This window comes from Rutidosis leptorrhynchoides, chromosome 4 (assembly GCF_046630445.1).
Source record: "Rutidosis leptorrhynchoides isolate AG116_Rl617_1_P2 chromosome 4, CSIRO_AGI_Rlap_v1, whole genome shotgun sequence".
NCBI lineage: Eukaryota > Viridiplantae > Streptophyta > Magnoliopsida > Asterales > Asteraceae > Rutidosis > Rutidosis leptorrhynchoides.
The window spans coordinates 75,537,784-75,554,350 of record NC_092336.1 but is presented as its reverse complement, the minus strand read 5'-3'; the positions used below and the strand labels follow the sequence as shown (position 1 = coordinate 75,554,350).

At 37.0% G+C, this 16,567-nt stretch overlaps 2 protein-coding genes across 2 annotated transcripts; one reads left to right on the top strand and one right to left on the bottom strand.

Moving 5' to 3' along the window:
- Window positions 1-323: 323 nt before the first annotated feature.
- Window positions 324-3,269, top strand: LOC139839777 (putative pentatricopeptide repeat-containing protein At1g69350, mitochondrial). The gene has a single exon (XM_071829932.1). It carries the CDS (start codon window positions 454-456, stop codon window positions 2,812-2,814), a length of 2,361 nt encoding a protein of 786 aa, XP_071686033.1. The 5' UTR covers window positions 324-453; the 3' UTR covers window positions 2,815-3,269.
- Window positions 2,819-5,756, bottom strand: LOC139839778 (uncharacterized). The gene is made up of 3 exons (XM_071829933.1): window positions 5,070-5,756; window positions 4,114-4,277; window positions 2,819-4,006 (listed from the first exon to the last, which is right to left on the bottom strand). The coding sequence occupies exons 1-3, from the start codon at window positions 5,713-5,715 to the stop codon at window positions 2,960-2,962; spliced, it is 1,857 nt and encodes a 618-aa protein (XP_071686034.1). The 5' UTR covers window positions 5,716-5,756; the 3' UTR covers window positions 2,819-2,959.
- Window positions 5,757-16,567: the final 10,811 nt, after the last annotated feature.

The following is a 16,567-nucleotide window of genomic DNA, read 5'->3' as shown; positions in this document are numbered from 1 at the left end:
TTGATTCACACACTTTTTATCATAAAACTTACAATTATATCTCTAAGTTTATCTACAGAGTTGAACTTCCATTATTATAAGTAAGAGTATAATAGTAACTTAGGTGTGTGTGGATTAAAAACTGGTGTGTGAGTATCACCTATGAACTCGTCGAGTATGAGTTCGGATTTGAGACATGGTTTCTTAAGCGACTTTGAATCCGAATTACCTATACCCGACGCCCAATGCCATCCTTACCTCCGACGCATTGATGATGCCGATAGCCGGAAAAAGTATATTCCGGTGAGGGGTTTGAATTAAATGAAATCGAAACTGAAATAGTATCGAGAGCAAGTAGAGGGGAAAAAGAGTGGTATAAATTAATTTTAATTTATTGGTCTTAATCATCGGTCTTAATCAACTACAGCCTACCTTTCCTAATTTCTTTTCTTCCGATGCAAAAGCAATTGTTCTATGTCCATCATATTCCGGCGAACCTCCATATTTTCCGGCAAACCTAAACTATTTCAAGTACACCAATCATTCTCCACAACCCCACACCAATACGATCATACCAACGCAATCCTCCCACTATGCAATTCCACAATATCACTCCACCAAACCAAACAATCACACGCCATTGCAATCACCACCGGCTACCTCCCAACCAGCATCACCATCTCCGCCGCTTTAATCCTTCAATACGCCACCTTTCAAAACCCATCATCATCTCACATTCTATTTCACCAATCACTCCCTTACTCGAATTCTTCTTTCTTATACAACACCGTGATTCGAGCTTACAGTATTGCTGGAGTTTACAATGGCTTTCAAGTTTATAACTTGATGATGAGAAATGGTGTTAAACCTGATGATCATACTTACCCATTTGTGTTGAAGGTATGTACGGACTATAATGAGGTGCCGAAGGGGAAAGAGGTTCATGGGGCGGTTTGGAAGTCGGGTTTTGGGTCGGATGTGTTCGTTGGGAATACATTGTTGAGGTTTTATGGTGAATGTTGTGGTGTTGGTGATGCGGAGAAGGTGTTTGATAAAATGTCTAAGAGAGATGTTGTGTCGTGGAACACGCTTATCTCAGTGTGTTCGGTCGTGGGTTGTAACAATAAGGCTATTGAGTTGTTTAAGGAGATGAGATTTGGGTCGAGATCGGGGTGTTTTGAGGTTGAGCCGAATGTGGTTACGATTGTGAGTTTGTTGCCTGTTTGTGCGGCGATTGAGGATTGTGTGATGACGAATGAGGTGCATGGTTATGCTGTGAAGATGGGATTTGGTAGTTATGTAACGATAAACAATGCTTTTATCGATGCGTATGGTAAATGTGGTGATTTGAAGTCTTGTAAACAGGGTTTTGATGAAATGGTTGAGAGGAACGATGTTTCTTGGAACGCTATGATCACAAGTTTTTCTCACATGGATCGTCAACAAGATGGTATGGATTTCTTCAGGTCGATGGTCGAGAAAAATGTCGTACCAAACTCTGTTGCAGTTTCTAGTATGCTCCCAATTTTAGTTGAACTAGAATGTCTTCAATGGGGAATAGAGCTTCATGGATTTAGTATTAGAATAGGTATGGATTCGGATATCTTTGTAGCCAATTCTTTGCTAGATATGTATGCTAAATTCGGATATTCAGCCAAGGCATCGAATGTATTCAAAAATATTGAGTCGAAAAATATAGTATCTTGGAATGCACTAGTGGCTAACTATGCTCAAAACGGCTTTGAGACGTTAGCTTTACATGTGGTACGAGAAATGCAAGATTATGGTCAAGTCCCGGGAGCTGTGACCTTAACGAACGTTCTTCCAGCTTGTGCACGAATTGGGATTGTAACGCACGGTAAACAAGTACACGCAAGATCTATTCGAATGGGTTACGCTTGTCAACTATTCATCTCGAACGCACTCATAGACATGTATGCGAAATGCGGTCATCTAGATCTTGCAAGAAAAGTTTTTGACATATCTTGTAAAGATAGAATTTCATATAACACACTAATCTCTGCGTATTCTCATACAAACACTTCATTCGAGTCTCTGGTTTTGTTTTGTGAATTGTTGTCAAAAGGGCTAAAGCCCGATACTATATCGTTTGCTAGTGCACTTTCTGCTTGTGCTAATATGGCAGAAATCAAGAACGGTAAGGAGATTCACGGGGTTTGTGTAAGGACCTTGTTTCATAACCATCTTATTGTTTCAAACTCGGTTATGGATCTTTACACCAAATGTGGACGCATTGATCTTGCTCAAAAAGTATTTGATCGGATACCTAATAAGGATGTGGCTTCATGGAACACGATGATTATGGGGTATGGAATGCGTGGTGAACTCGACACAGCAATTAGTCTATTTGAAGTAATGAAAAATGATCATCATGTGAAATGTGATTCGATCACTTACATTGCAGTTTTATCTGTTTGTAGCCATGGGGGAATGGTTGATTTAGGAAGAAAGTATTTTACAGAAATGAAAGAAGATAATGTTGAACCAACACAAACACACTATGCGTGTATGGTTGATCTTTTGGGCCGGGCTGGGCTCATGGATGAGGCTGTAGAGATGATAAATGGGTCAGAAACTGAACTTGATGCTAATGCATGGGGTTCTTTGCTTGGAGCTTGTAGAATTCATGGAAATATTGAGTTGGGACAATGGGCAAGTCAACATCTTTTCAAGCTAAAACCGGGTCATTCGGGTTACTACACATTGCTTTCGAATATGTATGCAGAAGCTGGGAGATGGAACGAAGCTGATAACATTAGAGGATTGATGAAGCTAAGGGGAGTTAAAAAGAACCCTGGTTTTAGTAGCTTATAATACTCGTATAATTTAAACTTGTCTTATAAACACCTGAGATCTCAATTACAAGACATTGTTACGTGTATAATAGTTATAAAACTGAATAAATCTGACAATCTGATCACAAAACTTGAAAAAATAAAAAATAAACCAAGACCAAATGCTATGATGGGTGACATATAACAGCCCTACAATGGGATTCAGCATCTATAATCCACGACCCTAAACTTTCAAGTCTAGTTTGAACTAGATCAGAACGCGTATCCGAAGACCAAAACGTAAACCTGGTGTTGTTCTTTAACGACGTTACATTATCGTTACCTTCATCAATTTTTATACCAAATCCACCCTCATCAATCCTATGTAACTTAACACCTTTTGTCTCGAGTAACTTTACTGCGAAAGATACAAAACTACTCTCATCTTTGTTCGTTTTGTGGTCCACCATTAGTGCCATCTCGTTCACGAAATGATCAGTCCAAATTTTAGATCCTGAACTCCTAGCAAAGAGAAACCCGAGTTGCTTCTCAACATAAAAGTCAACACTTGAATCACGTTTGACCGAGTTAAGAAATAAATCAGCATTAACGGGAAGCACGTTATAATCAAACACCAACGTGTCATAATTCATTTCCAAAGCCTTCTTAATAACATACGCATTCACTATAATCTCCTTTCCAAATTTAGTCGATTTGTGTTCCTTAATGCTGTCGAAAAACTTATCTACATTAATAACCGGGTGCCCACGTCTTGAAAGATCAAACAAAAAATCAGATTCGGGACCGACAAAGATGTAGTTACGAATATCAAGCCTTTCAAAGTGACACACCAAGTTTTGTATAAACATCTCTGATGTTTGAAATAAGTTCACAATCACTAAAGTATTCGCCTTTTGAATCGATTCAAGAACGGGCTTGAGTTCAGAGACACTCTTCACAACTCTATCAGGAACAATTTCTTTAAAACAGAAATTATACCACTTGAGATTTGTTAACGGCTCTAATTTGAAAGGAAAAGTTTCTTGTATCAGATTCGAATCGGGTCCCGCTGTTTTTCCATAGTTAACACCCGCATCTCTATGAGATACACTGAGTGCTGACTCGTGTTTGAAGTTCGTGTATATGTTGAAATAGCCTCGGGCGTGAATAAACTTAATAAACCAAGGAGTCCATATCCTGTCCCCCATTTTTAGGTACCATCCAGTTGTGACCTGCACATCAATTTGTTAAAAAGAAAATTAGTGAGACAATATAATATCAGCTTCTATTTTTTTTATTTTTTTTTATAACATAGATGTTGAAATATAAAGTATGTTACCATGCCATCAAGAATGGGTTTCACGCCTTTGGTTTTATGTGTGTCGTACCATAAACGAAACTCCTTCCAGGGTCTCGGAAATAGAAGTTGACCCCAAGTACCAACTAACTGATACAAGAAAACTTGTCTATCTTTGTCTAACTGTATTTTGTTCCCATGCTTACCTGGCATGATAGGCTGATTAAATTTTTAAGCTAAGATGAATAAAAGAGTTCACACATCCAAGTTTCCCTATTGAAAAACCAAGCAAATTCTTGTAATGGCAATCAGCCAATCATCAATCACGTACTTCTAACTTGTCTTTGAGGTTTACAAAAGAGCAAGCATTGACTATTTGACTTCCAATTTCTTTCGTACACATTCGAATATATAGAGAACAGTCTTGTCAAAGACACTTCAATTTTTTGGACAAAAAGAGATCACAACTCACAGCGGCATATACATTACAACAAAAGTAAGTAAAAAGTATAAAAATGACCTAACATCACTAAAAGAACCCATCTTTCCTGTACAACTATAATTAAATTATCAATCTTTAACCTACCTGTGTACCTAATTCCAAGATTAACCAACCACTAAGCAAGGATAACAGTATGCATCCCATAAGTATTAAACACTGACTACCTATGTTTCATCCTAGTTTATTTGATGTTAGGAGGTAAAACTTATTACCCAAGCTCATATATCATAGTATTTGACAACTTTTAGAAGTAGTATGCAACAATTGGATGAAGTGTCATCAATCTGAAGTTGAAAATCAGTCTACTTTCTGTCTAACATATGTATTTAGCTTCAACCTCAACTCTAAGTTATCTGATTAACTAAACTCCAAATTTTAAGCTTATTTGAAATAATTACTCCGAACTCAAAAAGTAATTTCAGTTGAGCAGATTCTACTAGATCCACAAATAAAATATAAAATATATACTACGTACAACATAAGAAAAAGAGGATACCTGGTACGAACCTTGGCCGTTGCAAAGAAGCTCCGTATATCCAGGGACTATAATTCGAAGCATTATAATAATAATTCTCAATTAAACCCTTAAGAAACCTATAATACAACGGTGACAATTCGATATCATCTTCAACCACAAACGCAAACTCATCATCAGAAACCGGCCACCAAGCTTCCAACCACTGTGCCTGCAATCCAACATTCCCGGTCCGATAATGCACCATCTTTTCCCCAAACTTCCACTCAAATCCATCAACAAAATCAAGTATTTCCTTATATTCATTCAGTTTCTGATCCAGATACTCATCCTTTTGATCCACAACCTTAAAATGATCAATGTACACATGAATATTCACCTTTTCATCATCATAATGAGCTGCAGCAAGTGATCGTAAGCACCGCGTGAGTGACGGCAGGCGATCATAGGTCAGGACTTTGATTGTGAAGGTAAATTTAGGGTTTTTGTTCAAATCTGTGTTTTTGAGCTCAAATTGAGTTAACGGAGGTGATGATGAGATAGAAATTGAAGAAGAACGGTAGACAGAGAATATGAATAGAATTGATATAGATACAATGATGAATAAAGCGTAAAACCCTAACCCTAGCCCTCTTTTTGGTGTCGTTTTGAGATTAAATAAATTCATGTTGAATAAAGGCACGTATCATAATCGATTCATTAATGCGAAATTAACATTAACTGAACAAAATTGGAATCGTAGTTTAGTTGTTTACTGAATCACAATCCGGAAATCTGAAATCTGGAAGAGTTTTTTTATTACAAGTTACTGTACATGACTGAAGTAGGAATGGGATGGCAATGTATCTATCGGGCGATGCCATATCCACATCCATAATTTTTGTTCATCCATATCCATATCCATATCCATATCCTTATCCATTTAATTTCAGTTCATCCGTCCATATCCATATCCGATGGATTAAGCGGGTTAATGAATATCCGTTGGATATCAAATGAAATATTAATTTAACAACGATTTTATCCATTTAATACAGATTATGACAAATGTAAATATTTAATTTTTATGTTTTTGATTTGTTACACATATTTTAATTGTAATTTGTTGCCGATTGTGAATTTAATTGAGGAAAATAAGTTATAATATAAGTAAATATACGTCGAAACTAATCTAAATATGTAACTTTGAATATTGTTAGTAACAATTTAATAATTGTGACTATCACAAACCTTATTTTCATTAATAGTTTAAGAATTTTGTAGGTTATATGTAAATGCATATCGATATGTAGATGCATATGCATATATTTTAGTATGTATACTAGTGAAATGACCCGTGGAACTACGGGTTTGGTTAAACGAAACAGTTTAATGATATGTTTTAGGAATTAAGTGAATGTAAATGCTAAAGTCGTTTAGTTTAATGACCCGTAAAATCACGGATTCTGACTAAGAAACTTGTCTTCTGGATTCATAACCTTATGAAGAGCAACTCATGTTAACAAAAATCAAATTCATTTGTGATGACCCGACAATTTTTGACTTATTTAAACCAATTCTCTATACGATTTATTATTTTAACACGTTAAACAAAGTCTGTTAGATTGAGTCTCAAAATTTTAGAACTGTTTCATATATACAATTACCTTTGACTACTCTCGACGATTCATGAACAATTATATGTATGTATATATATATGTACAAGTAAAAACGACTTTCCTACAGTAAAACCCTATTTGCTACAGTAAAACACACTTTGCTACAGTAAAACACTATTTGCTACAGTACCGTATTTTGCTATAGTGCTACAGTGAAAACGACTTTACTACAGTGATTTGCTACAGTAAAACACTATTTGCTACAGTAACACTATTTGCTACAGTAAAACACTATTTGATGTCGACGAACTAGCAAACAAAAACGGAAAAGACGGCCATGCGATCGCATGGCAAAAACACTGAAAACCCATGCGATCGCATGGCTACAGTAAACACTATTTGATGTCGACAAACTAGCAAACAAAAGGGGTTCAGGCGGCCATGCGATCGCATGGCAAAAGCACTGAAAACCCATGCGATCGCATGGGGACCAAAATCAGGAAACATGCCTATAAAAGGCCAGTTTACTCAACGTAATATTTACATTCTTTTCTTTAATCAATATTTATATTTATATTATAATTATAATTTTAAATTTAAGTTTAATAATAATAAGGTATATACAAGGGTGTTTTTAATTCGGGTTTCAAACCGCTTTAAGCTAAGGAAGTATTTTGGGGTTTTGCTTATACCTAAGCACTCGCCCACATGTTTATAACTTTCTATGTTTAGAAAGTCACTTATTTTAATGAATGCAATATTTTATCAAAACGTATCATATAGAGGTCAAAACCTCACTGTGGAATCAATGATTAACGTGCCGCGTCAATAGCGATTTTGACGGGTCGTTACAGTTGGTATTCGAGCTTGAGGTCATAGGGAACCAGAAATTACATTAGTGTGTTTAACTGGTAATTGTTAGGATGCATTAGTGAGTCTGGACTATGACCATATCTGTTTTTACTGATTTTTGCTTATCATTTGGTCAAAAACATTATATGTAATATATTTATATGCTAACGTAATTGTTGTTTCAATTATGTGATAGATGACTTCTTCTAATCCTATCATTTTGTACGACTCGGAATCAGACACTGAATCTATTCTATCCACAACTGAAAAGGGCGTTCCAATACCTATTAAAGAAGAAATTGTGTTAGCCGGGGAATCTCAACTCCCGGTAAACCCAGAGGAGGTTCCAGCTCCACCCAACTCTAGTTTTCCGGAGCCACAGTATCGTTGGCATGGACCCATGATCCCTGGAGTAAACGAGGATCGTCCATTTCTAAACAAATATGGACATTGGTCCAGATATACCGCCGACGGGCGGGTTGTGCCGATTACGCCTGGCAGATTTCGGTTCATGACCACCGGTACATATTCTTGCAGTTCGTCATCATATTCTCCTACACATGACTCAGACAGTTCGTCATCAGACGAGATCAGTAAGGAGGAGGATTTCGCTAATGAAATAAAAGAGATCACTAAGGAGAAATTCCAACTTGCTATAGATAATAAAAACAACCACAATAATAAAATGTCCTTAATTATTAAAAAAGAACAGGACCATTCGATCCGTAACCACCCTTATTGTATTAAACCCACTGAGGCAACGGGTACCTCAAAACCCCAACTAAAAATAAAATACACTGTCAGAATGTCTGTCGGACCATGTGCACACAAACAATTGGCAGAGAGAACCAAATGGGAAGAAGTTTCTGATAGTTCTGAATGAACGACCTCGCAACCATAAATCTTCCATGCGCTATTTTATTGCTTATGTGTGCTACTCTATCTTGTTATGTAAAATAAGCATATGTAAAATATCAGTATTGTATGGTATTGTATTATTTTGGTTTATTAATAATAAATGCATGGAATGATTATTTGTATTATTACTACTTATTATTATTATTACATAATAATGTAGTAACTCGCTATAATTTTTCATAGTGGAATATTATTAGGATTTTAGTAGTTAATTCCTTGTACTAGCTATTATGTATGAACTTAACGGGTAGGTAATACCCTAGAAATAATTATAAAATGCTAATAAGAAGAAAAGGCTTTTATAATAATCGGTTCATATTATTAATATGCTACGATTAACTATTGACAACTCATTTTACCTATAAAATTCTATATGATTAAATTATATCTGTTGTGTTTATTGAAGAAACATGTCTCAAATGTCGGATGCTGAGTTTGAGCAACTAGTCGAGAAACGTGTGAATGAAAGAATTGCTGCAACCGAAGCAGCAAAAGCAACAGCCGAAGCAGCAGCCAAAGCAGCAGCCGTAAACACAAATTCACGAAACGGATGCTCATACAAAACTTTTCAAGGATGCAAACCACAGACGTTTAGTGGAACTGAGGGACCAGTCGGTCTAACCCGATGGTTTGAAAAGATGGAATCCGTTTTCAAAATCAGTAATTGTGCGAACGGAGACAAGTCAAAGTATGCTTCGTGCACGTTGCAAGATGGTGCACTTACTTGGTGGAACAATTATGCTAAAGCAGAAGGAATAGATACGGCATATGATATCTCTTGGGAAGAACTGAAAAAGATGCTAATCGAGGAGTACTGTCCTCGAAACGAGATCAGAAAAATGGAATCTGAGTTACGTAATCTGAAGGTTATCGGCTCGAATCTCAATAACTATGAAAAGCGTTTCATGAAACTAGCCTTGTTGTGTCCCGAATTGGTGCCAAATGAGAAACGAAAGATAGAAATGTATATTGACGGTTTATCGATCAATATCAAAGGAAATGTTACATCGTCCAAACCGAATACGATGCAAGAAGCCATGATAATGGCACACCAACTCATGGACCAGATCACAGAGAGTTCGATTAAGGCACCAATTACCGAAGTCAAGACAACTGAAGGAAAGAGGAAATGGGAAGACTATAAGGGCAAAAGTACTCACCTGAAGAAACAAGAAACTTTTAAAGGTAAACAAGATGGGGCAACTGCAAGTCCAAACTATAAGGGACCCCATCCGTTCTGCAAAAGATGTTACACACATCATGCAGGTTATTGTCAAGTGGTCTGTGATAAGTGCAACAAGAAAGGACATGTGGCGAAAGATTGTTATGCCACCGTTTCTGAAGTAAAGACAAAACTGACCGATGTCAAGAAATGTTTTGGATGCGGGAAGTCTGGTCACTTTATAAATCAATGCCCTGATAAGGAGAAGAACAAAGAACCCGCACGTGGGAGGGCATTTAATGTTAGTGCCAGTAAAGCACGTGAGGATCCTAATCTTGTCACGGGTACGTTTACCGTTAATAATCAACTAGCTTCTATTATGTTTGATACGGGTGCTGATAGAAGTTATATGTGTAAAGACTTTAGTTTTAAACTAAAATGTGCATCATTACCTCTAGACGATAAATATACTATTGAATTAGCTAATGGTAAACTGATAAAAGCCGATAAAATTTGCCATGGTTGCGAAATGAATCTCGCTGGTGAAACCTTCAAAATCGATTTGATACCCGTAGAATTAGGAAGTTTTGACGTAATCGTTGGCATGGACTGGATGTCCAAAACAAGAGCGGAAGTTGTTTGCGCTGAGAAAGCAATCCGCATCCCTCGTAAGGATGAAACGTCATTAATGATTTATGGGGAGAAGAGCAACTCAAAGCTGAACTTTATCAGCTGTATGAAGGCCCAGAAACTTATAAGAAAAGGTTTTTATGCTATTCTGGCACACGTAAAGAAGATCGATACTGAAGAAAGAAGCATTAATGACATGCCGGTTGTAAGAGAATATCCCGGAGTATTTCCAGAAGAATTACCGGGGCTACCTCCACACAGGTGTGTAGAATTCCAGATTGATCTCATACCAGGAGCTGCACCTGTAGCACGATCTCCATATAGACTTGCACCTTCAGAAATGCAAGAATTATAAGACCAGTTGCAAGAATTATCGGACCGTGGATTTATTCGTCCAAGTTTTTCACCTTGGGGTGCTCCTATTCTGTTCGTCAAGAAGAAGGATGGATCTATGAGAATGTGCATAGATTACCGAGAATTAAACAAATTAACGATCAAGAATCGGTACCCATTACCGAGGATTGATGATTTGTTTGATCAATTGCAAGGATCAAGTGTTTATTCTAAGATTGATCTACGCTCCGGATATCATCAACTGAGAGTGAAGGAAGAAGATGTTCCTAAAACCGCGTTCAGAACCCGTTACGGTCACTATGAGTTTCTAGTCATGCCTTTTGGATTAACTAATGCTCCAGCAGTATTCATGGATCTAATGAATCACATCTGTAGACCGTATTTAGACAAATTTGTCATTGTTTTTATCGACGACATATTGATTTACTCAAAGAACAAGGAAGAACATGAGCAACACTTAAGACTGGTACTGGAGATACTCAAGAAAGAAGAATTGTACGCAAAATTTTCGAAGTGTGATTTCTGGTTACAAGAAGTACAATTTTTGGGCCATGTTGTCAGTAAACATGGAATTAAAGTTGACCCCGCCAAGATCGAAGCCATTAGTAAATGGGAAACCCCGAAGACTCCAACACAAATTCGCCAATTCTTAGGTCTTGCTGGTTACTACCGAAGATTCATTCAAGATTTCTCTAGAATCGCCAAACCCTTAACTTCATTGACTCAAAAGGGAAAGAAGTATGATTGGTCCACGGAACAGGAATCCTCATTCCAGTTATTAAAGAAGAAGTTAACGTCTGCACCCATTTTGTCATTACCAGAAGGAAATGATGATTTCGTGATCTATTGTGACGCTTCGCGCCAAGGTTTAGGATGTGTATTAATGCAACGCACAAAAGTTATCGCATATGCCTCACGACAACTAAAAATTCATGAAAAGAACTATACGACACACGATTTGGAACTTGGAGCTGTAGTTTTTGCACTCAAAATATGGAGACACTATCTATATGGCACCAAGTGTACAGTGTACACTGACCATAAGAGTCTTCAGCATATTTTTGATCAAAAACAACTCAATATGAGGCAACGTCGCTGGGTAGAGTTGTTAAACGATTACGATTGTGAAATCCGTTACCACCCCGGAAAGGCTAATGTTGTAGCTGATGCCCTAAGTCGAAAAGAAAGAGTAAAACCTCTTAGGGTCCGAGCTTTGAATATTACAATTCGTACTGATCTCACAAAGCAAATTCAAGCAGCACAGTTAGAGGCTTTAAAAGAAGAAAACGAAAAAGGTGAAATAAGCAAAGGGTTAGAAAAACAACTTGAAGAAAAAGCCGATGGAACCCTGTATTTTGCTGGTAGGATATGGGTACCAAAACATGGTAACCTAAGGCAACTAGTATTGGATGAAGCACATAAAACGAGGTACTCAATTCACCCAGGAAACGGAAAAATGTACCACGATCTCAAGAAGTTTTATTGGTGGCCTAATATGAAGACAGAAATTGCTACTTATGTAAGCAAATGTTTGACGTGTGCAAAGGTCAAAGCTGAGCACCAAAAGCCGTCAGGATTACTGCAACAACCAGAAATTCCGCAGTGGAAATGAGAAAGAATAACCATGGATTTCATTACGAAATTGCCAAGGACTGCAAGTAGTCATGATACTATTTGGGTGATAGTTGATCGTCTAACTAAATCAGCTCACTTTCTACCAATAAAGGAGACAGACAGTATGGAGAAATTAGCACGCCTATATTTGAAGGAAGTAGTTTCCAGGCATGGTGTACCCATCTCTATCATATCTGATCGCGACACCCGATTCACATCACGTTTCTCGCAGTCATTACAAAAAGCATTGGGAACTCGATTAGATATGAGCACCGCTTATCACCCACAGACAGATGGTCAAAGTGAAAGAACAATACAAACATTGGAAGACATGTTATGGGCATGCGTGATTGACTTTGGAACCAGTTGGGATCAACACTTACCGTTGGCAGAATTTTCATACAATAACAGCTATCATACGAGCATCAACGCAGCGCCATTTGAAGCACTTTACGGTAGAAAGTGCAGATCTCCTATCTGTTGGAGTGAAGTAGGAGAAAGACAACTTACTGGACCAGAAATTATTCATGAAACCACCGAAAAGATCATTCAAATACAACAGCGATTGAAAACGGCCATGAGTCGCCAAAAGAGTTATGCTGATGTAAGAAGAAAACCGCTAGAATTTCAAGTGGGCGACAAAGTCATGTTGAAAGTGTCACCCTGGAAAGGCGTTGTGCGATTCGGTAAACGAGGAAAGCTGAGTCCTAGGTACGTAGGACCCTTTGAAATCACCGAAAGAATTGGAACAGTTGCTTATCGATTAAAGCTACCGCAAGAACTTAGTAGTGTTCACAACACATTTCACGTGTCAAATTTGAAGAAATGTTTAACTGAAGAGGATGTCGTAATTCCTCTTGACGAAATACGAATCAATGATAAACTCCATTTTATCGAAGAACCTGTTGAAATCATGGACCGTGAGGTCAAACAATTAAAACAAAGCAAAATACCGATAGTTAGGGTTTGTTGGAACGCAAGACGAGGACCCGAGTTTACTTGGGAACGTGAAGATCAGATGAAGCAAAAGTATCCACATTTGTTCACTGATATCGCTCATGAAACAGGTACTACTCAAAATTTCGGGACAAAATTTTCTTTAACGGGGAGGTACTGTGATGACCCGACAATTTTTGACTTATTTAAACCAATTCTCTATACGATTTATTATTTTAACACGTTAAACAAAGTCTGTTAGATTGAGTCTCAAAATTTTAGAACTGTTTCATATATACAATTACCTTTGACTACTCTCGACGATTCATGAACAATTATATGTATGTATATATATATGTACAAGTAAAAACGACTTTCCTACAGTAAAACCCTATTTGCTACAGTAAAAATTACTTTGCTACAGTAAAACACACTTTGCTACAGTAAAACACTATTTGCTACAGTAACCGTATTTTGCTACAGTGCTACAGTGAAAACGACTTTGCTACAGTGATTTGCTACAGTAAAACACTATTTGCTACAGTAACACTATTTGCTACAGTAAAACACTATTTGATGTCGACGAACTAGCAAACAAAAACGGAAAAGACGGCCATGCGATCGCATGGCAAAAACACTGAAAACCCATGCGATCGCATGGCTACAGTAAACACTATTTGATGTCGACAAACTAGCAAACAAAAGGGGTTCAGGCGGCCATGCGATCGCATGGCAAAAGCACTGAAAACCCATGCGATCGCATGGGGACCAAAATCAGGAAACATGCCTATAAAAGGCTAGTTTACTCAACGTAATATTTACATTCTTTTCTTTAATCAATATTTATATTTATATTTGTAACATCCCAAATATTTAAGGTATTATTTTATGTAAATTTTAATTGCTAAGAAATTATATGGTAAAGGTTGTTTTATGTTAAATGGATAAAAGTTAAGTTTATTGGTTAAGTTAAGAAGGACTAATGGTGCAAAGTTAGAATTAAGGACTTCCCTAACTATAGATGTGATGGGGAGGGTTGAAATTGCTAATAGACCAAAGTTATATTAAATAAAAGAAATTAGAAATGCTGGAAATTGAATTTATTCACAAAAAAATAAAGAAACCTCCTGGTTGTATGTGTGTGTGTCGACTTGGAGGAGGAAGAAGAAGGAGATCACCAATTGATGAAATTAAACTCATGCAAGCTTGAATTTAGTGAAATCTAACACACCTTAATCACTCTAGCAAGCTTTAATCTTCCAATTTCACTCTCTTGGTGCACAATTAGGGTTCTTAAACTCTAAAAGACAAGGTATGGATTTTGTGTCTAGGTATTGCTTGTATTGTGTGTTAATGATGAGATTATGCTTAAGAAAGTTGCTATTTGTTAAATTGTGCACATTTGAATAAATTAGAATGGAATTGTTGATGATTTTGGAAGTAATTACATGTATGAACTTGCATTATAGATTTATGGCATGATTATGGTGAGATTGATGATGTTCTAGTTAGATTTCTAGTCATGCACACCAAGTGTTTGTTAAAATGTCTCAATGAGAAGTTTATGTGTTCTAGCTAGAAATTGTGATGAAGGATGTTCATGTATGAACTATGGTTATTGTTGAAGGTTATAGAAATTGATTATTTGATAATTTAAGGGTGTTAGTAATGAAATTGGATTGTATGCACATTTCTTAAATAATGAAAGGATTAAAGGAAAAGTTGCATGTATTGCTAAGAAATGAACTAGTAAATGTACTTGATTAAAGTTATGAAGTTTAATTGGTAATATTCTTGTTTTAGAAAAGATGAGATCAAGGCTAGAATGTATGTATGTTGTGATTAGGGGGTTAAGTAAATGTGAAAGTATATGATAGTGTATTAATACATGAAAGTTGTGATTTTCGATTGAGTGATGATTAATGAGATTAGCTCATGTATAGGTGCTAATCAAGAAAAAGAGGTTACAAGTGATCAAGGAAATTCAATTAAGCAAGGTGAGTTCATAGGGGATAATATGGGCGGGTCAAGAGTGGCTTAGTGTTCTCGGATTGCATCCGTGCAAGAGAGAAACGACTAAGTGCACTAGTTATGTAGCTTAGATAGAACTATTGGGTTAACCTAATAGTTGTATCTATGGTTGATGTTTAGCTTAGGCAAGGTTATTACATTGCTAGTAATCTTGCCTATGGTTTGTGTTAGCTTAGACACATTAAGTGTCTATGTATGAGATGATGATAGCTTAGGCATATTTAGTATGTCTATGGTTAGCTTAGGCATGATTACTAGGTTCGGCCTAGTAAGTCATGTCTATGGTATGAATGAATTGGATCCGAATGTATGCAAGCAACCAATGGGTTGAAGGATAAGTGTTATGATTTATGCCCACATGTTTTGTGTTTTGTGTTTTATTACTTTCCTATAACTCACTAAGTGCAAAAGCTTACCCCTATGATGTTTTATGTTTTAGGTGCTAAGGTCCATCGTGAAGGTAAGGAGCCCGTGTAAAGCGCTAGAGGAGCATTGGCATAGCGTAAGTGGTATTGCAAGTCCCTTTTTGTAATCACGCTCTACGGTTACCGCTTATTAAACGCCAAGGGCTTTGAATGAGTCATGTTTGTTATTGTTGAACTTGGGACCAAATGATGGTTTTGATTCATGAAAACACGTTTTGTTGTCTAAATGTTGTTTATAGATGGTTCATGATGTTAGAAACTGATTTCTGATGTTTGTGTATGAATTATGCAGTTTTAAATATGTTTGAGTATGATGAAAAGTGAAAAAGTTTGGTTTAAGTGAAATGTTGCAGATCAGCCCCCGGATTAGTGTTATGTCGCGCCGCGGCCAATGGCTCTGCGCCGCGGCATATAACTGATGTTGGGAACAGAAGCAAGGCTAAGAAGTATAAATTTTCTTGTGTATTGTCGCGCCGCGACAAGGCTGGCCGCGCCGCGGCATAAGCCTTGTCCAGGCAGTAACCTTGTTTTTCAAAAAAAAAAAAAAAAAATTTACTCGATTCAAGGCGTTAAAAGTTGGTATCAGAGCCGTGGTTTAAGGGACTTGGATAACCCACGATAGGGATTATCTTGGCTTAAACCATTGTTGCGAAAGGATAAGCGGTTTAGGACTTGCATAAGTGTTAAAGTCGTATAGTTGTGCCATGCTCCATAGGGTAGAGTCATTGACAAGACCCATAGTATAATGAATAAGATTACGAATTGGTTTATGTAAGGAGTTTGATACTCGCTAGCCATGATGTCGTGGTAGACTAGATGTGTAATGAAATGGTGTAATAACAACAGGCCATTGCTATTACTTCATTTTAGTACACATGGACGTCTACTATGGTCATGGTGAATCGAGTTAGGAATTCTTTCGGATTGTTTGGTTTTGATGAATAATGGTGTTACCGGTATTTGAACTAATGGGTTGAATGTAATTTTCAGAATGGCTAT